The 20599-nt window shown below is 44.8% G+C and overlaps 3 protein-coding genes across 4 annotated transcripts in view; 2 read left to right on the forward strand and 1 right to left on the reverse strand.

Moving 5' to 3' along the window:
* ACOX2 (acyl-CoA oxidase 2, branched chain) overlaps nucleotides 1-6412 on the forward strand; it is a 19333-nt gene extending 12921 nt beyond the window's left edge. For both annotated transcript variants that reach the window (XM_014946703.1, XM_014946705.1), the window contains exons 13-15: nucleotides 2703-2920; nucleotides 4614-4746; nucleotides 5641-6412. In XM_014946703.1, coding sequence (XP_014802189.1) covers nucleotides 2703-2920; nucleotides 4614-4746; nucleotides 5641-5703 — 414 coding nt within the window. In that variant the 3' untranslated portion in view covers nucleotides 5704-6412. The remainder of the gene's footprint in view (nucleotides 1-2702; nucleotides 2921-4613; nucleotides 4747-5640) is intronic.
* A 1028-nt stretch (nucleotides 6413-7440) lies between these two features.
* On the reverse strand, nucleotides 7441-15889 carry KCTD6 (potassium channel tetramerization domain containing 6). The gene is made up of 3 exons (XM_014946714.1): nucleotides 15562-15889; nucleotides 10062-10170; nucleotides 7441-8835 (listed from the first exon to the last, which is right to left on the reverse strand). Exons 2-3 carry the CDS (start codon nucleotides 10086-10088, stop codon nucleotides 8149-8151), a joined length of 714 nt encoding a protein of 237 aa, XP_014802200.1. The 5' UTR covers nucleotides 10089-10170; nucleotides 15562-15889; the 3' UTR covers nucleotides 7441-8148.
* A 133-nt stretch (nucleotides 15890-16022) lies between these two features.
* On the forward strand, nucleotides 16023-20399 carry PDHB (pyruvate dehydrogenase (lipoamide) beta). Its single transcript, XM_014946713.1, has 10 exons — nucleotides 16023-16148; nucleotides 16194-16265; nucleotides 16414-16521; nucleotides 16595-16657; nucleotides 16743-16778; nucleotides 16865-17150; nucleotides 17896-18006; nucleotides 18595-18686; nucleotides 19139-19280; nucleotides 19653-20399. Exons 1-10 carry the CDS (start codon nucleotides 16080-16082, stop codon nucleotides 19796-19798), a joined length of 1125 nt encoding a protein of 374 aa, XP_014802199.1. The 5' UTR covers nucleotides 16023-16079; the 3' UTR covers nucleotides 19799-20399.
* The last annotated feature ends 200 nt before the right edge of the window (nucleotides 20400-20599 follow it).

The following is a 20599-nucleotide window of genomic DNA, read 5'->3' on the forward strand; positions in this document are numbered from 1 at the left end:
GGGTTTAATATTTTTCCTAGAACTTTTTTTTTTTTTTTTTTTTTTTTTAAGGGAAAAAAAAAAAAAAGGAAAAAAAAAAAAAAAAAAAAAAAAAAAAAAAAAAAAACTAAAAACAATCAAACAAAACCATTAATGGTTATGCCGCCACTACTAGCAGAATTAGACCTCCCATATCCTGCAACATGAACCCACCACCCTCCATCTAACGTTCATCTTTTTATAAGAATCCAGTGTTTCTGGCTCCCAGAGGAAAGTCTCCCCACAGCCACCCCACCGAAAGCTGGTGCTCACAGCAAGGGTGAAACATGCCTGGTGTTTCTTACATCCACTGCTCTCATGGGGGAAGATAACTGCAGGGAAAACAATGAAAAGCAGTGATAAGTGCAATGTTAATTACTACTGAAAGAAAAATCAAATCGAAGTCAAATTAATAAGAGATTCAAAACAACTAACTCCCAGTTCACATTGATTAGACAGGCAACCAGCACCCCTTCAGCTGAAGAAGAATCAGGGCAGCAGCATTTGTCCCCCGAAATAGGGATTAATTAGTACAGAACTAAGCAGAAAAGAAAGCAAGAGAGGAGAAAAGTCATACATTTAAATGAAAACCAAACCACTGATATTTCAGTATACCAAAAAAACAAAATTCTTTTTGCAATTAAGTGCAACTTCTCTACAATTACGGTGAAGATCTTCCTTCCTTCCTAAGCTGAGGAAAGGAAGATGTTGAAATAGATCCATGGCTTATTTTAACGTCATTCTATTTTTAATGAAAAACATCTTGCTGTAATCTACTGTTCAGCCAGAGCCAACCCAAAAATTAAATGGACTCAGCAAGAAGCTCCTGACAGGGAAAAAGGAACCCTACACACACCTAACTGTGGTGATACCATCTTGGTGATTTCATACTAGGGAGCAGCCCCCTTGTAGTCAGTCAATTAGAGGAAGCCCTTGATGAGTCAAACTCTTTCTCAGGAACAGCCAAGATCCTCTCAAAACCACGGGAAGCGTTGATCCGCTCACACCGGTAAGCGCAGTTACAGTCCTTCAAAAGAAGGACTCACTGAGTAAGGGAGCAAAGACTTGATCTCAGCAGTGACACTTTTTGTGGTCACCTGTCTGCTGTGTGTCACCCCCGTTTTCAATTACACAGACTCAGCAGAAGCAGCAAGTATTCAATGCTGCAAGCTCGGAAAAGAGCAGAAAAACTCTGTAATTGCCTCAAAAACAAAGGGGAGCTCCTGTAAACAAAGTGACTTCTTAAAATTACTTTCCCAATAATTGCTTAAATGTAAATATATATTTTAGTGGAATGAAAGTGAAGTGAAATGTCCCTATTTGAGATTACCTCTAGGAAAGGCTCTGACCAGCGCTCCCCACACACAAACCTGAACAATCCGTTCCCTTCTGCACCCACCCACTCAAATGGGTGGCCAAGGTCTCTGGACTGAAGAGCAGGAGAGACCAGGTGTCAGAGGAGGAGATGGAATCCAGCTCTTTCTGAGAAACGAGGAAGAGAACCTAGACACAGGACTAGTCAGAAATAAAGTATTTCTGAAAAACCTAACACATGCAGAGGGCTGGCTGTGGTACTGCCAGTGGCAATTGTGCCACCAGACCCTTCAGAAAACAGGATGTGGGCCCCCAAAGTTACTTAGATACTTCAGGGAGAGGAAGAGTTACCCAAAACCCTTGGATTTCCCCCCATAGCTTTAAAACCTTGTTAGGCTACTGCCTGTTTGGGGCACTTCTGTGTTTACTTCTTATTCCACACCTTCCCTGGAGACTCACCCACACGACTGGCACAGCAGCTGCATGAACTGACACCTGCTCTCAGCTGAGTCGCTCAGACACTGGGTACGGCTTTGCCGCCGACTCCTCACGGGATAATTGCTTGAGTAGACACCCAGCTTCTCAGGCAGGTTCTGCAGTCCACGCTGCTTGGCCATGGCAGCAGGAAGAGCTGCATTGCAGGTGTGCCGTGCTTACACCCACAGCCGGGAGGAGAACTGTACTGTGGGGGAGTGAACCCACGCAGATACCAACACCACCAACCACCCACACAAAAGTCAGCGTAACAAGAGTCAGCCCCACAAACAGGTGGGGTTGGAATGCTTCATTTGCTCTGGAGCTCAGCTCCTGCTTCTGTAACTTGGCAGTCAGACACTCTAGACCTGCGTTTGACCTAGAAATTACCATTTTACTTAAAACCACAGAAGTGAGAGGTTAAGTTTGGTTGTTTTTCTGTGACAACGGATGCTTTCAGACCTGAAGCCCTACAGACACTGAGCCCAACGTACCATGAGCCCAAGGTCATCAACAAAAGTTTTCTCCTGTTGATTATACGTATAAACAAGATTCACTTGCTAGGAGTCAACAAAAGCACGTACCAGTGTGTTTCCGTCACACAAACTCTTTGGGGTGTGCATCAAAAAGATTTAGAATAAGTACTATCATGATTTCTGAAGCGGTTTTCTAGAGTTTACAAATACCACAGTGTTGAGTGACCCCCCGTTCTCTCCTCTACTGTCACTGTGAGACATGAATGCAAAAGGCCTGGTCAACCAGCAAACAAAGAATACAGGCTGGAAACATGCCAGGGAAATGAAAAGGTTTTATATTCTTTGTGAGAATGTTTGAGTCACTTGGCCTACTAAAAGTGTTTTGAGGTGCATTCACTGTTGATTGCGTTTGTTTTCCAGGCTCACTGCCACTACATCACTGTGAAAAACTTTGTAGAAACTGTGGAAAAAATCGAGACCAAGGGTGGCATCCAGAGGATTATGAAACATCTTTGTGACCTCTTTGCACTACACGGGATCTTCTCAAACACAGGAGTCTTCTTGCATGATGGATACATATCTGGAGAGCAAATGGACATGGTCACAGCATCATACCTGGACCTCCTGGCTATCATTCGGTGAGCTGCTCTAGCATGAGCACAGATACACAGCTATTCAGTTTGTCCCTGTGATAGATATAAAATGGTGCTGCTGTACCTATGGCAACATCTCCAAAGTCAATTCACCTCACTGGGTTTTCATTTTCATTGCCTGGCAGCACTAGAAATTGATTGAAACATCTACACAGAGCTCGTTTTCACAGCAAAACAGACCTAAGTGTCCAGCTCCTCTGCAATCTCTGAATTAAAGTTCTGTAACATGAAATCTTAAATTATAGATCAGGAATTACCATTTGCAGTAGAGGAGAAGCAAGAAAATACATGGTCAGAGCAGTACTAGCAGGAGGCAGCCACAGCAACCGGTCATACACTGCAAAATCTGCTTAACCCACAGCTAATACAGCCTACTCTGTTGCCATGGCTGAGCTGCAACTGGTACCCAAACAATCCTGCCCACAGCTAGTTCCGAGGCATCTGCTCGATGCCATTTATTACTAACTACATGAATTCTGAGGTTCGCTAAGATTTTAACTTACCACGACGCTCACAAAGGCTTCTTCACAAAGGGTTCATCTTTCACTACTCAGTGCTGTTTGTTAAGAACAGATTAACTTACGGTGCAGAGAAGTGAGTTACTTCTGTATGTAAAATTCTACTGAAGCCACCTGGCAATAGACAAACGTGCCATAACCAAGAGCTGAGCAGGACTGAGCCAAACAGTGAGCGTTTTCAGAACAGATCGCAGAATTCAAGTTAACGATAAGCTGAACGTAACATTTCCAAAAGCCTAACACATTGTTGTCTCTGGAATTCACTGCAGCTTCTCCAGGTTAGTCCATGCCTAGTTAACAGGATTCCAGAATGAAGTGGGTATTTACCTGAGTAATTAAGGTCAGTTATTTACAATTAGGAGAAAGGATATCTACGCCTCCCGGTCTGTAACAAAACCCAGCCTTTCTCTTTAAACAGCCCTTCCCCAAAAGGAGCTGGTAGATGCAAATGCCAACATTTGAGCAAACCACTTTGCATCCCCTGTACCTCAGGTGTGGGGTACAGACAGCACAACTTCCTACACCCGGGACGAGGGAGGACAAGGAAAAAGAAACCATCTCCTGTTTAGGAGAAGATGCCACCATCACATACTTGCCCTTACGCTCTCCTCTGGCTACCTGTAGCCAACTGCTGCCAGATTGGCCCCTGGTGCAGTTCAGGGTTGCTTTGTTCCTACAGACAGTAGAAGACCTTGACGCTCCATGATGAGGTAAAAGAAATACTTAAGACTAGATGAAGGCTGGAGATCAGCAAAGCACTTCACATCAATTCAACTCCATTCTGTAAGACAAATACATACAGCATAAGAAAAACAAAACCAAACCCCCAAAACCAGAACCAGGAACCGGCAGAGTCTACTGAGAAAACACCTGACAGGAGAATGAGTTCTAAATTAGGGAATTAGGGACAGACCCCAGGTGATTACAAGACCCTACAAATACCCATTCAACAATCCAGACCGCTCAGGGCATTAGTAGAACACACCTCAGAGGAATCAAAACAAGCAGGATTTTCCCCACAGTGTAGGCAAGGGGAAAAACTGGCACAAGCGTTTTCGACTGAGGAACTCGGACAATTTACTTTCAAATTTGACTTATTTTACTCCCTTACAAAGCAATACCTGTTTCGGTAACACAAATGTCACCCATCTGCTCCGCAGGAAGGATGCTGTTCCGTTAGTGGACGCTTTTGACTTCACAGATAAGAGCTTGAATTCTGCCCTTGGCAGCTACGACGGACAAGTCTACCAACGGCTTTATGAGTGGGCTCAGAAGTCACCCACCAACAAGCAGGTACGGATGCTGGTTACAGACAGGCAGTTCTGCATCAGCCAGAGCAGAAATCACTTGCTTTTCTTTTAATAAGAGCAATAGAGATAGAAGTAAGTGGAGTATCAGCCTTTAATTCTCAGTATGTCACTCTGAACAACGAGCTGTGATACTCCAGTTATGCCACCTGTAGTCTCAGCTCAGACATTTAACCTAACGATGAATTGCAGCCTCCAGAGCAGTAGAGCTTGTACCCAGCAGCTGGACTGTCAGGTCCCACCAATGCTTTTTAAACTTACATCACTGAGGTAACATTCTCTAAAATAAGCTAAACCAAAAGTCTGTTTACATATTATGGAACAACACTAGATGGCTGCAAGGATATTCTCTGTACACTGGTACTTTTAGTAATGCAATGCTTCATTTTTTTAAATAATATGTTTAACCAGAAAGAGTATAAATGTTAAACAAGGCAATTTCATCCTTCGTGGTCTTCAGCACTTTACTTTCACTTCTTAATTCATCCATATTGTGGAGAATTCTGCACGATGCAAATAGCTATTGCTCTGTTTGAAAACTCATTTTGCCTTAAGTGAGACTTTTACTGTGGTAATCAGCAACCCTTTGAAATTCTACAGCTGAACACAAAATTTGCCTTCAGCAAACATTCAAGTTCAAGCGTATTTTTTGAAGTTAAAGAGTATGTTGTTCCATTTGGGATGAGTAATGTGCACTGGTTATGAAGGACAGCACATACTTCAGGGAAAGAGATTCTTGCATAGCTGAAATAGCTGACTGTTTGGGTTTTTTTAAATAGTCTAGCTTTTTATATTTCTAATACATCATTCTTAAGAAAAAAAATTACTGCCTTTTCCTTCTTAATTACCATTAATTCCCATCCACATTCTTTCTGAACAGATAAGCCCAGCCTATGGGAAGTATTTGAAGCCACTTCTTCACAACAGGCTATCGAAATTATGAAGACCATGATCTAAGTGAAGGCCACGCATTTCCTCCTGTTCTTTGTGCATCAGAACATTCATGAAGCATCAGTAATGACTAATCAGAATTAATAATCAGTTGCTTACTCGCCGTTGCAACAAGTATGAAAAAAGGTTCTTAGCCAGCCATTTGCATTTAATCAGACAGAAGCCAAACCATGCTGAGTGGTACCCACTGCTATGAGGCAATCTAGTCAGAAAAAGCCTAGGGTTTGTTGTTTTCTAACCTGGAGTGTCCTGATAGCATCAAAACTCTGCCATTGGGCTTTCTCATTCTTTTTCTAAATCCAATATATATGATGATTAAGGAGGAAAAAAACCCACAGCACATTATGAACTTCCCCTCAGTGTGTCATAACTGTACAGTGCCTTCAAAAAAAAGAAAATCAAAACAAAAACCCAACCCTTTACTGAAAAACACACGGAATGTAAAATTATGCTCCTTTCTTTTCTGCAAGTTGTTTCTAGGAACAACTTGCTCTCTTACATCAAGAAGTATATTAGAAAGTACATCTGTTTGGACAGATAAAATAGCTCTTAACGTGCTCAGCAGTGGAGTATTCCTGGCTAATGAAGATTCAGACAAAGTGATGCCAACTCCAGTCTGCAGAAATTACTTTCCCATCAACAGAGCTGCTCATACTGTCTTTCTATGAATCTTGGGCTCCAATAAAGTGTGTTATTTGGAATACTGCTTCTCTAATTATTATGCTTCATCATTATGGGAAAGGGCAGGCTGATCCAGGCCAGTCATTAATTTGTTAGTAAATGAAGTGTTGCAAAGAACATCTTGTGATTATAATTCAATGCCAGTTAACACAGATATTTCTTACCACATGTTGTAGTAAGGAAACAACCACTTTTCCTGAGCTTCATCAGTTCACACTGTCTTTCCCTCTGTATAGGTAGAATAAAGCTCTTGCTGCTGCCTCTTGTTACAAAAGTCAAAACCCCTACAGTGTATGAAAAGGGGGAGACAAAATATGACAGATACACCCCCAAGACAGGCCTAGGTGAGAGATGGGATGGAAAGCTCCCACCTTCAAGACCAGCAGCTACCCTAGAAATCCAGACCCCTGTTACATCCCAAGGAGCTGTGGTCCACACAGCCCTGAGAGCAAAGCAGACACAGTAAGGAAGGAACACTTGCGACAAGAACTTCACAGGAGAACGTGATCCATTCATCAAAACAAGTAGCAACTCTCTTACCTCCAACAGCATAACAAAAAATTCTACTAATAACTACAACAAAGTGCTGAAATGGCTGAAACGGCTAATCAAAATTTAAGAAAACTACAGAACTTGAGTGCCTTGACTTGAACATCATCAGAAACAGCACTCTACAGTTAGATTTATATATGTAAAGTCACTACATAAATCACTGACAAACCAGAAAACGTTACTTAGCAGCAACAAGTATTCAGGCTGTGTGTTCCCTCCATCCCTGTCCCTTTAGCGGGCACAAATACTTGCCATCCTTCTGTTAGTCATAATGCAGTTTTCAAAACACAAGCTTTTTCTGTAATGAGGACAGCTGAATCTACTGATTAGGATAAAAAGGAACAAAGTACATCGTTAATGGAGGAGAACTGAGCCCTAGCAGAACTCTGCAGAACAGAAAAACAGGTTTTGGGTGGTTTCCTTTGCTTGGTTGGTTTTGGGGTAGTTTTTTTTAAGTATTAAGAGTTCTAGAAGACAAAAGAAGTACAAAATGGTATTCTGTATTTCACATTTTTATTAGCTTCTTGCTGGCAGGCATTACAATTGGGAATAATATTGCACCAGGCATTAAAAATATGAATTCTACCACAGGGACATTTTGCATTTAGAATCCAATATAAATATTTCTAATCATATTTCCATGGCTACAGATAATATTTGGTTGCTTGATTTATATGCATAGAAAGAAACAGTTGTCATAACTGTAAGAAACTGTACTTATCAAGTACTTTTAAAGGGTGGGATTTGTTTTCTTAGAATATTACAATACTGTTTATTGATTTAGAAACTAAATTAGTCTACATGATAGCAGCTTTTCCCCAACTGCATCCTAAATTCTGTTTGTTTCTTGCTCCCAGTGTTGTAGCATTAGATGGATTAGAAACCATTTAAACGGAGGTAATTTTAGCACTTTAAGTTGTGTCAGAGAATTGTGTTAATGACACAAAATACTCTATTGTACTAATTCTTCGGACTCCCTCTTTCAAACAAAAAGGTGTCTTGACTGAACAGGCACATGCATATTTTTTTTTCTGAACAGGACAAAAGGACAGAGCTGCTAGAGAACGAAACTCCTCCAGTCCTTATTGATAAACAATAAATAGTCGTATAAAAAAAAAAAAAAAGCCCACATTGTTGCTTTAGTCAAAATCCAGACTCTCTCGGGTTTACTGTCCAATTAAGTTGCTAATCACTGGAGTCAGAATCAGTCATCTGTTTTCCGTGCCAGTCTGCAGAAAGTCCAGTTATGCTCCACTGTGTTTTCATTGGCACGCTCGCTCATATGATGAACTCTGGTATTCCTGATCGTGAAGCCTTGCTTTGTGATGTACTCCATCAGATGGACCCTGAGCGACACTTCCTGGTGGTAATCACACGGCCCAAAAGTGAAGGAAACCTGGCAGTCCCTGGTGTCCATCATATGCTTATTCCACTTTGTAAAGTGGTTTGAAATGCCTTCCAGCAACGAATGGACTTTGGTGGTGATGGTGAGCTGCGTGATGATGACAGCCACCGGGTTGGAGTACTTGGAAAGCTTCCGGGTGCTGGACAGCTCCACCACCTCCTCAAAGGTATCCACGGGATACAGCGGCTTGGGGTCGTTAAGACACTGAATTAGCGGTTCAATCTGATAGAAGTCCGCTTCCTTCCGAAGTAGGTCGAACTCTTTGAAGTCCAGTGGCAAAGTGAGCTCTGAGGTCCTTAAAAAGTTAAGAACATAACGGAAAAGTGGTCCATCTCTGTCAATAAAGTAATTGCCCTGAGAGTCCCTGGCAGTGGGGAAGTCTCCCCTGAACATGGCCCCAAGCATTGAGTCGGGATATCTCGTTAGAGTTGTGAGGGATGTCGTATACATGTGTCCACCCACATTTAGCGTGACTGGATCAGTCATCTAGAAAGAGAGAAATCGCAGAGTTTATCAAGCCACCACAAGAAGATTCAATCCCCTCACAGACACACGCGGCAAATACCACTTGAAAACTGCAGGCTCTGGAGAGAATCACACTTCTCCCATCTGAAGCCTTTAAGCGGCGTTTAAACCCGAACAAATGCAAGCCACCTAGCAACAAGGCACAACTGGCAACTAGACAGGATGATACTTAACATTCAGAACGCACATTTCCAGAATGCTTTACAAATCTTAACAACTGAGCTACTGTCACAGAAGTTTTGCATTTGGGCAACAAGTTGTGGGTTTTTTTCCCCCTCTTCTACAGATGGGGAAATGAGAACAGAGAGATTTCCTGAAGAACAAGTTAGTCTGAATGAGGCCCATCAGTGCTCCTTACTTTCACAATCTGTTTCTCATTCTAGAACAACAATTAAAAAAAAAAAAAAAAGGGAAAAAAAAATCAGCTGAACAAATCTTAAGCCTCTCCCTCAAAAGAGGATGACAGTGCAAGTTTAGACACAGGACCAAGAGCTCACAATCAAAATAATCCATGCACTGATTAAGAGGCATCATTAAAACAAGCAAACAAAAAAACAACTTTCAGCTTATAACTCTAAAAAGAAATATTTATTAGCAAATTAGCATGCTGCATAGAAGAAGGGGGCAGAGCACAAACCAATCTGCATCAGCTTCCAGATAGCACATGAGGAAGCAAGACAGAAAGGAACATAAATCCCATCTGGCCACCAACCCTAACAACCAGGACTGAGGCCAGCCAGAGAGAAGAGACATATGCACGGCAGCAGAATGTTTAGAGAAAGAGAAGAGGCGAAAAATAAGATGCATTTGCCTAGTTTGAAACAGGGTTTACAAGGAAAAATAATTTTCTTAATAAATAAAATTACAAAGTCCTTAAAATGACATGCAGGAAGCACAAACTACTTTCAGCCTTTGTGTGTTAGGAAAATGGTAACATTGAGCTGAAGGCGTCAGCTAAATCCTCACTGATTGTACCTGGGAAATATGAATCTGAGCTCGCTCTCCCCACACACAGCATGTGAGGTGAAGCACTCCACAGAATGTAAGAAAGCTGTCATAACGCTCACAGTTTTTCTTACATGACTGAAGCTCTGGATCTACACAAGACAGATCCGGAAGGATTCTTACCGCAGGATCTTGAAAGCCCAGCTGTACCACACAGCACACACTTGCACAGGCTCACTTACCATATATCCCCAGTCTCCATTATCCATCTGTTCAATTACTTGAACTGTGGTACTCCAAGTTTAACAGAAGGCTGCTGAAAGGATACGCAATTCACCTCTTATTATCTCCCTGCAGGAAAAAGCACACACAAAAACACAAAACAAAGAACAAAACATGGCAGACCATCAGTACCTACAAGAACAACCGTGGGGAATGCTTTCTAATCAAAGGCAGGCTCTCTGCCAGGAGAGCATTCAGCTATAAAGCCACATTAACAGCAGAACCTACAGACGAGCTCTTCCCTCCTTCTCCCCTCACACTACCCACAGGACTGCTGGAGCACACAGGTAATCACTCCACCAGCTGTCTGACCATCCCAGTTTTGGTAAGTAACAAGCAATGTGCCTCTGAGGATGATGTACGTTCACAGGCTACCTTTCACCTGGGAAACTGTGAGTACTTTGAGAGACAGATGTCCTTTTCCCAATTAAAAGAAGTTTATTTAGCCACCATTGAGGTCATACACGCGATCCGTTAATATTAGTCAAAATTCCCATGCTCCAGTTTCAAACTGTGCAGAAGAATAAATCAAGCATGAAAGTCAATGAACAGAAAGAAGAAAAGAAAAATTCACTGCAGAATTAATAATTCAGTAGTGAAGAACTGCAATTGACAGCAAAAACATTAATCTACAAAGAGTACGAATGGACTTCACAGGCACAGATATCCTCTCGGAAGAAATCTTTTTAGGGACAAGGCAGAGGACATCAAACATGATTTCAACAATGTTCCAACAAAAGCAATTTGAGAAGTGGTTCATGCCGTAACTTCCCAGAAGATGCTGAACTGCTGACTTGCATAACAAGGGACTCTCTCCACACAAGCCGGGCCAGGGAAATCCACAGCCCGGGTTGTGCAACTCGAGGTGGGGGAAGTGAATGACCCCAGACACCAGTGGAGATTTTCCAAAGGTGGCCCGTCAACCATGGCAAGCTGTGCATGGACAGGGCAGCCAGTCGTCAGCAAGCCTTTATCCCTACCCAGAGCCTGCCTTTCTGCTCGAATTGCTGAAAATTTAGGTCAGTCTGTTTTAAGTAGGGTACAGCTTCTCAGCTTTGTTTATTTTTACTGCCTTTCTGCTAGAATTGCTGAAAATTTAGGTCAGTCTGTTTTAAGTAGGGTACAGCTTCTCAGCTTTGTTTATTTTTACATCCTAAAGACTACACAGTTACCAAGACTTCTGCTCCCATCCTCTTTTACTAGCAAACTTCAACACAGAGTCACCCAGCTAAAAGCAGCACAAACGTTTAGCCAAGTCAGAGCCCTACATTCCAAAACAACTGAAGGTTCACAGTTAATTCCCAACCAAAAAGATTACTCGCTCTTCTCGTTCCTAGCAAATGAGACTGGTCACATTCGCCACAGAACAAGGCAGCACATCCCACCTCTCTGGGCTCTGCTGCCCTGCCCCAACCCTCAGCCTGGGCACAGCAGGGTCCAGGTCAGGCCTCTGGGCCTCTGGGCCTGCAGCAAGAGCGCAGCCCCAGTTACATCTCAGACACGTTACAGAGTAGAAAAACTAAAATCAGTGTATGAAAATCGTGAGGTCAGACAAGAGAAGACTAAGGAATACTAACATACAGAACTAGTCATACCAGGATCCTACTTTTACAAATTAGAGACAGAATATGCCTCAAGAAAGTACATTAAAGCAACCCCCCACCCCAACAGCAGATAAACCTGGAATGCCAGCTCTTTTGCCAACCTCTGCTCACAAATCAAGAAGTGAATTAATTCAGGTTTTCTTTATTTGGAATTGTCATTCAAGTAGAGCTCATCAACTTTTATCAACAGCCCATATCTTTTAAATTCCAGCACTTTTTTTTCTTAATAAAAATGTAATTATAGGTGTTATTCTAGTCAAGTACACCACCAGGATAACGTGCAGATGCATTAAAACCATAGGAGAGACTGGTACAAGTTTCTGATACTCAAGGAAAACATTCACTTGAAAGTGAAATGATGCAGCCAGCCAGAAACTTCACTGGTAATCAGGGTAGAAGAGATCTGCAGTCTTAATAAAATTAACTGGAATTATACATTCAGAGTATTTCAAAGAAGGACAGATGTCCAGAGTTAGTTAAATGGGTGGAAAGATACTGTGTTATTTTGGTCAGCATCTAAGCCCACACTACGGATGCTCCAAGACTTTCTTTATTAAGGAAAGAAACAGATGACGCCACCTGTCTGTATGAGGGCATGAACTAATCTTTGATCACAGCACTGCTATGTAACACTGGAGTGAATAATTTACGAGAGCAATTAGCTGAAACAAACCCAGCCCTCAACATGGAAGTGGCATCAGGAAGTCTCCCTGACCTTTGTGTAAGGACCGAGAATCACTGGGCAAGCACAAACCTCCCTGGCAAAGCCAGTGCCAGAGCGAGATGGACGATGTGAAGGGATGAAGCCAAGAAGCCATCCTAAAATGCCCAAGTGTGATCGCAACTACCTGCTGCTTCCCTCCTCAGCCTGGCCACTCTGAATTTCCAGACAACTTCACAGGGGAAAATAGTTCTGTTTGGGTCCCACCTGAGATAAGGACAAGCAAACCACATCACAACAAGGGTGGGAACGTACGCCCTTCGTGACATACACCCTCTCAACGATGCTTTAAATCCTTCCTGGATGATATACAGTGATGCATCGGTGAGGGTGGGCAGACACTCACTCCATCCATACCAGCCTCACGCCAGCTCTTGTCCCTGTGTCACACAACATTCTGCAGCCAGAGACAGCCTTGCTAACACGGTGACAGCCTCACTAATGTGGCTACTCGCATCCAGACAGCGGAGAACAGAGGACATGCAGCTGTACTGCAAGACAGCATGCCTTTAATAACCATCGGAAATACTCATTTAGGATGAAACTCAGCCAGACAGACGGCTGACACCATTTAAGCCAAAAAGGACGTCATTCTGTGGCGAGAGCAGAAGTGCACAGATTGTGTCACACCACAGTCCTGCTTTCATTAAGCTTCTTCTGCAAGCAGAGAGATGTACAGCATTAACATGGTCATCACAGCTGCTGCCGTAGCCCAGCACCAAGCATATCCAAAACTAGAAAGGCACAATGAGAGGTGAGTACCTTTGAAGAAAAGCACTCAAGTCATCGTTTTATACTTAATACACCAAATTGGACACCTGCATTTATAAAATGCTCACTCTAATTTCATATATTATGACTCAAGAGGACTGCAAGGCTATTTACCAGCAACACTACTGGAACAGGTAGCTTCAGCAGGGCTTCTACTAGAACAGAGCTGGTAACGTGCAACCATTTTGCAAGCTGAAATTCAGAGAAAGCAAATGAGACTGAGCTGAACATCTGCACCTGTTAAGACACACACGTGGGCTCAGGACAGGCCCCGGGGATGACAGCAGCACTGCCAAGCATTTGCACTGCTGGGACCACGTGTGCTGCACTTGGTCAAGGCCACAGGGCTACACACTGCACCTGGAGAAAACCATAGCCTTTGTGTCATACGTAGTTACTCAAAGAAGGAGCAGAAATACACAGAACAGTTAAAAGTCAAGAGGTGTGCACCCCTTGATTTGCTCCAAATGTTTTTATTTAGTTTTTCCAACAAAAGAATGCAAGGATTTACTTGTGGCACTAGTATTTAGCAGACAGTTTAGTGTCAGTATTACAACACAAGCTGTTTAACCAACACACAAACGGTTTAACCTCAAGAGTTACCTTAGATTTCTGAGTCAACATAGAGTTGACAGGAATTCTACCAATGGCAACTTAAAAATTACAAAAGAGCAAAGCTAGCACTATACTCACACAGAAAAATATACTGGGTATTTCAAGCTACTCACCCACTTTGTATCTCCCTGCCTCTCACATTTAGATCTCCAAGGATGAGAAAGTACTGCCCTCACAGTTATATTGCACGTGGACCACCTCGCTGTTCCACAGCCAGTCATAACATTTGAAAGGCAAGTTTCTCTTGTAAATCATTATCAGTGACTCACCTGAACTGACAACAACTAAGCTAGCACCAGTGATGGCTGTACTCTACCAAACTGTACAGCCAGATGACAGCCCGCAGAGCAAACCCATGAGGCTCCAGCACCATGCTAGCTTAACCAAGGGAGCAAGGAGGAGGCAAGCTCTTAAAAGAATTGGTTCCCAAATCTTCTGGCAATTCAGCAGATCAGCTTCACTAAAGAAAGCATCCATCACCTTCTACTCGTCAGATTTATAATGACTAATACAGTTTATTAAAACATAACTTCGTTCTTGCTTTTCTTCATTTGCTTTTTACTAATACTTAGTCTTCACCTCAGGCAGGAAAGAAAAACACTCACACCAGCCACTCAGCATTTTCACTCCTTTACGTCTAATTGCTTCAGTATAATTTCCAAGCTCCTTAAATTTCCTTCCCTCCCCTGAGGTGCTCTACAACATCCTGGTGTAAGTCCAGGTTCCAAACTTTTATTTTAATTGCTGCTTGTCTGAAGAGCCTACATCACAGTATCACTTTGGCCCTCCTCTCACAAGAGCCAAAGGAACACACTTGTATCTAGCTTGGCCTTGCTGGCTCTGTTCTGCTGAAACAACCCAAGGCACCCAGGCTTTCAGCATCCATGACAACAGTTGGGTTTTATCCATGTATTTCCTTCTGTGACGCTAAATGGCAGTTATCTGCATGTGGAAACATGTCTCTGAACAGTTTTGGAGGAAGCCAGGTGTCAGAAACACTGAGCCCTTCTGCAAACACCAGTGGGGCTCATCACATGGATGGACGAAGGACCAAAAGCAAGATGGGCAGAAATCCCTCCTGCGAGCCCAGGCCAGAGAGGGGCCCAGACCTGCAGCAGGAGCTGGGAATTGTCAGTTTCCATCACAGAGGAGCCAGAGAGCTCAGGGTGGAAGAACTCTCCCCAGGATCACAGTGATTCAGCAAAGATGCTGGAAATGAACCCAGACATTCTGTCTCCCCTCTCTGCAAGTGACCCAAGAGTCCAGACCCTCTCCCCCACCCCAAACCAGTGTTTCAGCTCTGCCTCCTCTCCCGGGTGGGGCAAGTGGCCCCACTCCCCTCCCCGCATAGGGCAAGACCCACATATTTCAGACCCTCCCAGCCAGAGATCACTGCCGAGCACCCTGCCTCCCACCCGGCTCCTTCCTCCAGCCCAACCGGGAACAGGACCCCGGCACCAGCTGTCCCACCCCCACTCTAACACCAAAGCCCCAGCATCCAGCCCCGCACGCCTCCCAGCCACCGAAAAGAACGTGGGAGCCCAGACCCACACCCTGTCCCTTAACCAGCCACCCGGGCATGCGGCCACCCCACCTTAAGGCGGACCCCAACAAGAGCGCGGGCACCCCGCCCCACACGGGCCGCGGGCGCCCAGCCCCTCCGCGCTCCCCCGAACCAGGGCAGGCCCCGGGCACTCAGCCCCACACACCCCCCTCCCCGAAGCGGCCCGGCCTGGCCCCAGCACTCACGGGTGCAGCTCCCGGCACGGAGACAGAGCCCAGCGGCGGCGGGGACGACTGAGCGAGAGCCCGGGGTTGAGCCGCCGGCGCGGGCGGGGGCGGAGACGAGGGTGTGTCCCGACCGGGACCCGCCCCCGCGCCACGCCCTCTCCGGTGGGGTGGGGGAAGGGCGGACACCGCCCCCCCGTTCCCCTCAGGGCCGCCAGCCGGGTGGCCGCGCTCGGCGCCCGCCTCAGCCTCACCGAGGGGGTTGGGAGGGACCCGGCCCGGGCAGCCCCGTCGCCAAAAAGCGAAGCCACGGCGGCGGGCGGGGCGCTTGGGCCCGAGCCATGCGCCTCCCCGGCAACGCAGGGCGGCCGCACGCTCAGCCCCCTGCAGGCCCTGCCGCCGCTGCCGCCGTCGCGGGGGACCGGAAGTGACGTAGGAAAGCTGCGCCGGTCAGCCGTCGCGCGCGCCGGTTCTCGCGAGAGCGCGGCGAGGAGGGGGTGGAGCCAAGGCCGCTGGTCGGGCCAGAGGACACGGGCAAGATGGCGGCGGCTGCGGCGGCACTGCGGCACCTGGCGCCGGTGGGCGCCCGCTTCGCCCGTCTCCCGCCCCGGGACCGCGCCGCCGGGCGGCTGCTCTTCGCCCGTCTCCCGCCTCGGGACCGCGCCGCCGGGCGGCTGCTCCAGCAGCGCAGGGGGTTCCGCCTCTCCGCCCCCGCCGCCATACAGGTAGCGGGTCCGCCGCGGGAGGGGTTGGGGGGGGAAAAGGGGCTCGTCCCCTTCAAGGGAAGCGCCCGGCCCTGGGGCGGTGAGGAGCGGTGATGTGATGTGAGGTGACTCGACTCCTCCGCCCTACCCGGCTCCTGGTGTCTCGTAGGTGACGGTGCGGGACGCGCTGAACCAGGCGCTGGATGAGGAGCTGGAGCGGGACGAACGCGTCTTCCTGCTGGGCGAGGAGGTGGCACAGTACGATGGGGCCTACAAGGTGCGTGGCTGCCGTTACCGGGCCGGGAAAGGTGCTTGAGGCGGGGCCCTGACTCCTCTCTCCTGCCCTGCAGATCTCCAGGGGGCTCTGGAAGAAGTACGGGGACAAGAGAGTGATCGACACCCCGATATCAGAGGTATGGCCGCCCCATCTTCTTCCCCTGGCCGGGCCTTCTTCAGCTGCCCCCCTAGTGCTCACCCCTTGGTTTCCTTCTCTTCCAGATGGGCTTCACAGGAATCGCTGTCGGTGCCGCCATGGTTTGTAAATTTGCATTTCTTTACTTCTGAATTTAAACTATTTCTGTACAAAAACAGACTAATATATGTTTTAACCTGTTCAATAGGCAGGGTTGAGGCCAGTGTGTGAATTCATGACATTCAACTTCTCCATGCAAGCAATCGATCAGGTTATAAACTCTGCTGCCAAGACCTGTTACATGTCTGCAGGATCCATCGCTGTCCCCATTGTCTTCCGGGGCCCTAACGGGGCATCGGCTGGAGTCGCCGCTCAGCACTCGCAGTGCTTCGCTGCTTGGTACGGGCACTGCCCGGGACTGAAAGTTGTTAGTCCTTGGAGCTCAGAAGATGCCAAAGGTCTGCTGAAAGCATCAATCCGGGATGATAATCCAGGTGAGCACAGGCAGATTGTGGCAATACATACCACTCAATCCCAAAGAGAATGTCTGTTTTCCCCTCCTGTGCTATTTAAAAGAAAACAACAAAAAAAAATTGTTAAACCTAAAAACACTTAAAAGTTGCTCTACTGCAGCTTTAGGGTACTTACAAAGGCACAGAAGTATTTATTCTTTTCCTAACAGTCACTTATCTTGCCTAGTAGTAGATTAATTTTGTGCTGTTGCCAGCAGCATATCCTTAGTGCCAGTTTGGTACCACCTGGGAAACTTAGAAGCATTTAGGAATCTATCGTAAAGGGGTTAAAAAGGATGAAGAAGAATTAGGAGGAGTTCCTGTGTATACAATTGTATATGTAATTCATTTTTACAGATCATGAAATTCATGTGACGAATTCACAATGTCATTAATTAAAACCAGGGAAACCTTTGTTTTTATTTCTCACAAACATGCATGCAAAATCTAAGACCTTTCTAAAATTAGCGATTTTACCATCACGTAGATATTAGAATCAGTTAACTATCTGATCTCATTTTAAAAATTGTCTAAAATTAGTCCTAAATAATTCAGCGTTGAAGTCAAGTCTGCGGTTTATTTTTTTAATTGTTTCTGCAAACGTACTCAAGTCCTTGTTGCCTGGATCATCTTGGTGTCTTGAGCTAATCTGCTGCAGTACCGTTACTCATCAGTACAGTCCTGCGCCCGCTGATGCACATGTTAATCCAAGTGTGTTTTCTTCTAGTTGTGATGCTGGAAAATGAATTGCTGTATGGTGTTCCCTTTGAAATGTCTGAACAGGCACAGTCAAAGGATTTCGTTATTCCAATTGGAAAAGCTAAAGTAGAAAGACAAGGTAAGCTTCTTTAACCTCTTTGCTATTCAGAATACTGCTGTTATGGGGCACAGAAAAATATTTGAAATGTAAAATGTTATTTTTTCCAGTAGTATACTTTATTGTTCTGTTGCCCATATAAAGAAAGATCATCTGATTCTCTGTATCTCATCTAAAACTATAGCCTTCGAAAGGACTTGTTCCCTCCTGTAAAGATGGAGTGGTTGATGACTGAAGTATGTAATTTTTTGCCAAAAATACAAAAGGAGATCACAATACAGAGAGAATACAAAAAGTATTTCAGCCCATTTGTTCATAATTTACCACTGAATTATATGAATGCCTGTCTGAAAAGGAAAATCTGAAAACTATGCTAAGTATCTCTTTAGTTCCCTGAATTAAAGGGTAAAGTTTGTGTCTTGGCATAGCTTTTCTGCTACCACTCTTTATGCTATGTATGGGTGTAGAATACTTAGCATTTCAAGTAAGCATAACAAACTTAAATTTACAAGAGAATCCTAACATTACCTTGAAAGGAGCCTGAGGTCTAGAAAAAAAGCTTTAAATCTTAAGGAATTTTTTTTAATTTAACATTTGTTTCTGTTCTAGGAACTCACATTACATTAGTGTCCCACTCCAGACCTGTCGGACACTGTTTGGAAGCAGCTGCTGTGCTTGCCAAAGAAGGTGTAGAGTGTGAGGTGGGTGGGAGTTCTGTTGCTTTTCTCTTTCCCTGAAGTGGGGAAAAAAGCAGAGGGTCTTCTTGTTCAGGCTCTGCGAAACTTCAGTGTATTAACTACGAGTTTCTTATGTTTGTAAAGGCCTTAACAGCGTGTGCGTTTCATGTTTCTGCATTTCACCTTCTCATCACAAAATTAAGGCAGAACTAGTAACCATTTTCAGATTGACCCAGTAGGTATTAGTGTGGCTGTATCTCGATACAGCAAGACTCACCTCTCTGGGATTTTCCAGGAGCCACCAGAAACTGTTTTGCACAGTTTCTGTGAGAATAAAAAAGTTAGAAATTTTATTAAGTCTTTTCTTCAGTGCCAGAATAGATTGAAGTGCTAAAGGGCGCTGTACCCAAACCGTGGTAACTGACAGGCTTGGATCGTAGCAAAACTCACAGTCAAAACTCACTTTTTTCCCCCAGGTGATAAATCTGCGTACCATTCGACCGATGGATATTGAAGCGGTGGAAGCCAGCGTTGTAAAGACAAACCATCTGGTAACTGTAGAAGGAGGTTGGCCGCAGTTTGGAGTAGGAGCTGAAATCTGTGCCAGGATCATGGAAGGTACAGAGTTTTGCAATACACATGTTGATCTCATTCCCTAGTCTAAATCCTGACGGCTTCTGGATAAAGCCAGATGAAGGCAAAGTTAGGGTTTTATATCTGAGGAGCTTGAGCCTTGCCATCTCGCTCTAGAGATTTTTACAGCCTCATCTGGTCTTCTGTTGAAAGTAATTCTTATCTCGGGAATGGTGTGAGAAGCAGGATGGAAACTTTTTGTCTAAATGACAGTACATGAAGATAAACGAACAGGAACAGCTCTCTCAGGAATATTACAGCTACAGGAACAAAACCGTTTAAATAGATTAAAATTCAGAAATTGAATTGAGAGAAAACCATAGTGCATGGTAACCTGACAACTGTCTTCTGTTTCAGGATCTGCCTTTAACTACCTGGATGCTCCAGCTGTGCGTGTTACCGGTGCAGATGTTCCTATGCCTTACGCCAAGATTTTAGAAGATAACTGCATACCTCAAGTGAAGGATATAATATTTGCAGTCAAGAAGACTTTGAATATCTAAGTTGTAAATACATGTTTTAAAGTCCTGCTTTACAAAGTATCAGTTGTCTATGGCAAGTTGTATGCGTTACTTCTGTTGTATAGCTACATGGAACTTTTGTACAGTGGGGACAGTATAGTGACTTCCCAGCATATTTATATGGGGTTACCCTCTAAGCCACATTTTATATAAGCAACAATGTGGTATTGCTTGTTTGTTAACAGTACAGGTGGGTTAGTGCTGCTGTATGTGGAGAGATCCTGTTCTAAATTCAGAGTGAGGAAAAAAATCCTCCATTTCTGCTTGGCTTATAATTACCAGAGTAGCTGCGTTAAACTGCAGTGGTGGCTGAGTGAAGAACTGCAGTGATCAAGAGGGGGCCCCAAGCCCAGCCCTGGGATGCTGTAGAGCTCTCCAGGAGCCCATGGCCACAAGGCTTATTAAAGGGGAATGATCAAACTGCAGCGGGTGAGGCCTTGCAGTTAAGTGCAACTGCACAAAGTGGCTGTGGAAGCCTGTGACGTGGGTTAAAAGATGGGTAGTGTGTTTAATTTGAAGAGCATTCCACTCATGCGGGAAAGCTTCTGCACAAGAGCTTAAATAAAGATGCTGATCTTGAGTATGTGATGAGAAACACTACCTAATTTTTCTTCACTAGCTGCCACATACAGTGATAAAAAAACACTTGCCCGGATGCTTTGCTTTATGTTTGGTTGGTTGTTTTTTTTACACTCATCACATGGGCTAACAAGGGGCATGCTCTAACTATACTTCTTACAGTGCAAAATAAGTTATTTTATTCAAACACAGCCTGGCTCTGCA

Source organism: Calidris pugnax, unplaced genomic scaffold, assembly GCF_001431845.1.
Source record: "Calidris pugnax isolate Ruff unplaced genomic scaffold, ASM143184v1 scaffold81, whole genome shotgun sequence".
NCBI classification, from domain to species: Eukaryota; Metazoa; Chordata; class Aves; order Charadriiformes; family Scolopacidae; genus Calidris; species Calidris pugnax.